This window comes from Mandrillus leucophaeus, unplaced genomic scaffold, assembly GCF_000951045.1.
Source record: "Mandrillus leucophaeus isolate KB7577 unplaced genomic scaffold, Mleu.le_1.0 Scaffold20, whole genome shotgun sequence".
Taxonomy (NCBI): domain Eukaryota; kingdom Metazoa; phylum Chordata; class Mammalia; order Primates; family Cercopithecidae; genus Mandrillus; species Mandrillus leucophaeus.
The window spans coordinates 3,036,111-3,042,789 of NW_012102032.1; the positions used below are offsets into that span (position 1 = coordinate 3,036,111).

The 6,679-nt window shown below is 40.3% G+C and overlaps 1 protein-coding gene across 1 annotated transcript in view; it reads left to right on the top strand.

Moving 5' to 3' along the window:
- TRIM37 (tripartite motif containing 37) overlaps positions 1-6,679 on the top strand; it is a 127,426-nt gene that overhangs the window by 81,811 nt on the left and 38,936 nt on the right. The window contains exon 17 of the mRNA XM_011979257.1: positions 419-501. Coding sequence (XP_011834647.1) covers positions 419-501 — 83 coding nt within the window. The remainder of the gene's footprint in view (positions 1-418; positions 502-6,679) is intronic.

Here is a 6,679-nt window from a genome sequence, read left to right on the forward strand (position 1 = left end):
TGCAAGCTCCGCCTCCTGGGTTCACGCCATTCTCCTGATTCAGCCTCCTGAGTAGCTGGGACTACAGGTGTCCGCCACCAAGCCCAGCTAATTTTTAGTATTTTTAGCAGAGACGGGAATTTCACTGTGTTAGCCAGGATGGTCTCAATCTCCTGACCTTGTGATCTGCCCGCCTCAGCCTCCCAAAGTGCTGGGATTATAGGCGTGAGCCACCATGCCTGGCCGATATTTTTTGAAGGTTGTTTAAACAATAACATTACCACTACTTAAATTTGGATAGTGACAAAAAATCTTTCTCCTTTTTGTATTTAGAAATATCTTATTTCACAGAAAAATCTGCATATCATAAAATTTGTTGAGGTGTGAAAAACGTTTATTGTATCGCTCTATATGAATGATGGATTTTGTATATTCTTAGGTCTGGAGAAAATGATGTGGAATATAACAACATGGAATTAGAAGAGGGAGAACTCATGGAAGATGCAGCTGCAGGACCTGCAGGTAATGAGGTCACCCACTGCCTCCAAGCCATTCTATTTTCTCCTTGCTCTTCTCTGACCGTATTATATTTTAAATAGGTGGTAGCCACTGCTTGTACATGGTTCGTGGTGTTGGAAGTGCTACATCTTGTAATACGGATTTTTTAGAGTTCATTACTAAAGATACTTAATAATAATAGCTACCATTTAAAAAATGTTCTTATGTACCAGGCACTGTGAGAAGCACTTTATATGCCTTATATTAATAAAATTCTGGTGGTACATTCACTGATGGATAGAGAAATTACAGCAACTTGCCAACTTTTAGCAATTTAGTAAATGAGAGTAATTGAATCCCCAGTTTTGTCTGTATCCCATGCTTATATTTTATACTGTTTTCTGATATAAAGTCTTATTTGTATATCTTCCTGGACTGTAGAATGATCTCAATGGAATAATTGACTCTTAGACTTACAAAGGATCTTAAAGAGCTCATTTTATGGTTTTTAGTTGCCTGGTCATATAGCTGGTTGTTAGTACAACCAGACTAGAACTCCAGATTGTCCTGGGTTTGTGGACCCAGCATTTTTCTCCCAAACTACACTGCTTCTCCTGGGAAGAACTGACTTATATAATGAGTACTTTTTTTGTGTATTCTCGGATCTACTTAATTAAGTAGTGAATCTTGGCTAGAGTAATTAAAAGTTAGCTTTCTACTGTTTCTGTTTTACCCATGTTCTCCTCAGTGTGAACACTGGCATATTCTTCCTTTTTTTTTTTTTGAGACGGAGTCTCGCTCTGTTGCCCAGGCTGGAGTACAGTGGTGCGATCTTGGCTCACTGCAAGCTCCGCCTCCCAGGCTCACGCCGTTCTCCTGCCTCAGCCTCCGGAGTAGCTAGGACTACAGGCACCCGCCACCACGCCCGGAGAACTTTTTGTATTTTTAGTGAAGACGGGGTTTCACTGTGTTAGCCAGGATGGTCTCGATCTCCTGACCTCATGATCCGCCCGCCTTGGCCTCCCAAAGTGCTGGGATTACAGGCGTGAGCCACTGCGCCTGGCCAACACTGGCATACTCTTAATATGCTTGGATAACTAAAGACTTCTAAATACTAGTCCTCACCATTTCAACTCCAACCTAAGCCCTATATTCTTTCTACTTCTGACTTTAATCCTGGGTAATCGTATCCACACCTGTATTTCAGTTACTATCTATATACTGATTACTCTTCAAGTTCTTTCTTTAGCCTTTGACTTTCCAGTAATTTCCAAACCCTTATCTTGGTGTGACTCAGCACCTCCCAAACACAAATTACTGTCTTTTCATCTGCCAGCTTGCCTGTCAGCAGTAGCTACCCTGATTGATAGTGCTATACATTCTTTACTTCTTCCTCTCCCTAAAAGTTTACCTTTAGTGTATTACCAAGATCTGTTGGTTCTGTCTCCTAAATCGTGCGTAAATTCATTTGATACTCCCACTCCTTTGCCATTCCTAGTCTAGGCCTCTGTCTTTCACAACAGCCTTTCACCTGGGTTCTTTGTATTTATTATTGTTCCCCTCCATTTTTATAGCATGAATCCATTTTTACAGCATGGATTCAGAATGAGGGTGTTTTTTTCTTTCTGATTAATATCTAATCGTGTTACTTCTCTGCCAGGCTTGGTGACTCACACCTGTAATCTCAGCACTTCGGGAGGCTGATGTGGGTGCATTGCTTGAGTCCAGGAGTTTGAGACCAGCCTGGGCAACGTGGTGAAACCCTGTCTCTACAAAAAATACAAAAAAAGTTAGCCAGATGTGGTGGCAAAATTGCTGCCTGTGGTCCCAGGTATTTGGGTGGCTGAGGTGGGAGGATCACCTGAGCCAGAAAGCGGAGCCTGCAGTAAGCTGAGATAGCACCACTGTACTCCAGCCTAGGCAACAAAGTGAGACCCTGTCTCAAAAAAAGAAATAAAAATAATGAAAAATAATATCTAATCATGTTATTTCTCTACTTAAAAACTCTTTAAGGATTATATTTATTATAGGATAAAGCCCAAACTTGTTAACATGGCAGATAAATTCCTTTATGTCTGGATTCCTGTTTGTTTCCTTAGTCTTACTTCTCTCATTCCTCTGTGTCATTCTTTAGTCAGGAGGAACTTCAAAGAATCACAAGATCTACAAATTTAGAGAGAAAACTTTAATTCTTATAAAGACTGGCCATCCTGACAAGCTGTGAAGTATAGCCTCTGGTAAAGACTAAAAGCAGGCACTTTGCAGGAGGGAAGGGTAACATAGGAATTGATAATGAATAAGTTGGCCAAGTACAACTAAATGGATTCAACAGGGTATAGGAGGAGCTATGAATATCATGAAGAGGGGAACACATGCATGCGTAGTAGACAAACATGCATGTTACATGCATTTCATGTTTACTTTGGACTGGGGACTGAACAGTTAAATGCATTACAATTAGGCCCTGTTGTCAAAAGGTAAAACCAACGACACAAAGGCACTCAATGCTCAACCTCTGTATACGGGCCAGAACCAGTCCATGGTTGGGGACTCTTTAACAGGAGAAAGTTACTGAAATCAGTCTTTTGTCCAATGAAAGCTCTGTAGTTATGGCTTGTAGAACGGGGAGTGAGTCAGTCAGCATCTGGCAGTCAGTAAGCTGCAATTGTTTCAATATTGCTTATCTTGAGGCCAGTGCTTGCTTAGCTTCTAGAAAAAAGAAGAAACCCTGTTTGGAGTTAGAATGTAGTTTATTCTTTAAGTATAGGGAGCATGTGACTTAATCCCTGTCTGGCATAGCATTAAGTCTTACTGACTGACTGACTTTTCAGCTTTGTGTGTTTTCTTTTAGTTAGGTCCATTCTTTCCTCTCTTAAACTGTGTGGTAGGGAAATTCTTGTATATAACATTTATATACACTTAGGGTAAAGAAGAGTTTACATTTTTGAATTATATATTCATCAAATATTTACTGAGCACTTGAACTGTGTACAGTTTTACTATCTAGAGATACAATATTGAATAACAAGATATTCTTGTTCTTATGGAACCTGTGTTATAATTCTGAATGTTCTTTAATAATTCAGGCACTGAATTCTAGATGTTGAAGACATAATAATGAACCAGTTTATTTTTATTATATGCTTTGGGAAATTTATATATTTGGCACAAATTTGTTAACTATCATGCCTACTTGGAAAATACACACTAAGTAATTTATAACATAAAGGTGAGTGGATTTATGAACAATTAGCTAGAATATGACAGTATACATACAAAAGAATTCCAAATTATTTAAATACTCCCTCCTCAAGGAGATGAAATATAACTTCTACTCCTTAATTGTAGGCTATGCTTAGTTACTTGCTTCTGAAGAGTACAGTTTCAAAAGGGGGGAAACAACTTCAAAGTAGAGAAACTTGGCAAACATTACCTACCCAGGTGATTAAATTTAGTATTGTAAGTGATAGGTCATGTTGATAGCATGTTGATAGTATTTTAAGTGATAAGTCATGTTGATATGTTGAGAATGGTACTTTATATCTGTAGTATCTTCCCTCTCTAAAAACCCACAGACAATCTAATCATGAGGGAAAAAGTCATACCCTTAATTGAGGAACATTCTACAAAATATTTGACATACTTTTCAGATATAAAGAAAATCTGAGAGACTGTCATAGACCAGAAGAGTCTAAAAAGACAGGAGCAACTAAATGTATTTCAATACTCTAGGTGAGACTCTGAACAGAAAAAGAACATTAGGGGAAAACTACTAAAATCTCAATAGGATTTAGTTAATAATATATCAGTATTGGTTCATTAGTTGTGACAAATATACCATAGTAATGAAAGGTATTAACATTGGAGAAATTGGGTCTGGGTTTTACACGAACTGTCTGTATTTTTACCTTTCCTGTAAACCTAAAACTATACTAAAATAAAAGCTTTTTTTTTTCTTTTGAGATGGCATCTCGCTCCGTAGCCCAGGCTGGAGTGCAGTGGCATGATCTTGGCTCAATGCAAGCTCTGCCTCCTGGGTTCACACCATTCTGCTGCCTCAGCCTCCCGAGTAGCTGGGACTACAGGCGCACGCCACGACGCCTAGCTAATTTTTTGTATTTTTAGCAGAGACGGGGTTTCACTGTGTCAGCCAGGATAGTCTTGATCTCCTGACCTCGTGATCTGCCCTCCTTGACCTTCCAAAGTACTGGGATTACAGGCGTGAGCCACCACGCCCGGCCAATAAAAAGCTTTTTAAACTAAGGCAATGAAAAAGCTAGATCGGGGTGACAGTGGGCAGAGTGTGGAAATGCTTTTTTGGTTTTTTTTTTGGTTTTGGTTTTGGTTTTTTTTGAGACGGAATCTCGCTCTGTCGCCCAGGCTGGAGTGCAGTGGCCTGATCTCAGCTCACTGCAAGCTCCGCCTCCCGGGTTTATGCCATTTTCCTGCCTCAGCCTCCCGAGTAGCTGGGACTACAGGCACCCGCCACCTCGCCCGGCTAGTTTTTTGTATTTTTTTAGTAGAGACGGGGTTTCACCGTGTTAGCCAGGATGGTCTCGATCTCCTGACCTCTGATGATCCGCCTGCCTCGGCATCCCAAAGTGCTGGGATTACAGGCTTGAGCCACCGCGCCCGGCCAACATAAATTATCTTTCACTTAAATTCAAATAACTGAATAAACTAAAAGCAGTTCTCATAAGAAGACGTCTGCAGATGCCACCACACCCAACTAATTATTTTTTGTAGAGACGGAGTCTTTCTCTCTTGCCCTGGCTGGTCTCCAACTTCTGGCCTCAATCCTCCTGCCTCAGCCTCCCAAAGTGTTGGGATTACAGGCGTGAGCTATTGCACCTGGCCCACAGATGTTAGAAAAATGAATGAGCATAATTTTTAAATGAAAATCCAGCACTGATCATTACAAGATTTTGTGATTGTAAATATCAGTATGTAATTTATAACAAAATAAAGGATGTGAAGATGTAGAATATTCTGGAAAGGTAGTTGAGGACTAGACTGTAATAGGGCCTTGAGTGTCATGATAATGCATACAGGCAGTATGCTGTAATGAACTCAAGTATATCAGTGTGACATTTTAGCAAGATTCATATCGCTTGGCACAAATGGAGAAGAACCTGTCACTGATCCGTTTGTCTTTTTATGAGGTTTTTTTGTTTCCTATGTGAACTTCAGAAGCATAGTTTTTTGTTTTTTTTTTTTGAATCTCACTCTGTCGCCCAAGCTAGAATGCAGTGGCGTGATCTCAGCTCACTGCAACCTCTGCCTCCCTGGTTCAAGCAGTTCTACCCCAGCCTCCCAAGTAACTGGGATTACAGGCGCCCTCCACCACGGCTGGCTAATTTTTGTATTTTTAGTAGAGATGGGGTTTCACCATCGTGGCCAGGCTGGTCTTGAACTCCTGACCTCGTGATCCACCTGCCTCAGCCTCTGAAAGTGCTGGGATTACAGGCGTGAGCCACTGTGCCTGGCTGCATTGCTTTATTCTTAATAGCCAAAAACTAGAAGCAACCCAAATTGTTTTCCAATAGAATAGAGAAATAAATTGGATATATTCATAAACTGATGCTGCACAGTAATAATGAAAATGAGGCAGTGGCTCGTGCCTGTAATCCCAGCACTTTGGGAGGCTGAGTCATGTGGGTCACTTGAGGCCAGGAGTTCAAGACCAGCCTGGCCAATATGGCAAAACCTGATTTCTACTAAAAATAGAAAAAATTAGCTGGGTGAAATGACGCATGCCTGTAATCGCAGCTACTCGGGAGGCTGAGGCATAAGAATCATTTGAACCTGGGAGGTGGAAGTTGTGGTGAGCCAAGATTGCACTACTGTATTCCAGCCTGGGTGACAAAGCAAGACTCTGTCTCAAAAAAAAGAAAAAGAAAAATATTTAAAAAGAATATTAAAAAAAAATTTTTTTTAAAGAAAATGAATAAGCTACTCCTATATACAGCCATATAGATGAATCTCATGAATAATGTTGACCAAAGAAGAAGAGCATAAGAGCATACTCTGTTACTTTTACATAAATACAAACAGGCAAAACCAATCTGTAATTTAAGTTAGAATGACGATTACTTTTGTAGAGTAGGAGTAGTGAGCAATTTTAGGAGGCATAGGAGGGGGTTCTGGGGTACTGATGATCTATTTCTTCATCTGGGTGTGATCACTTTATGAGTATTCATTG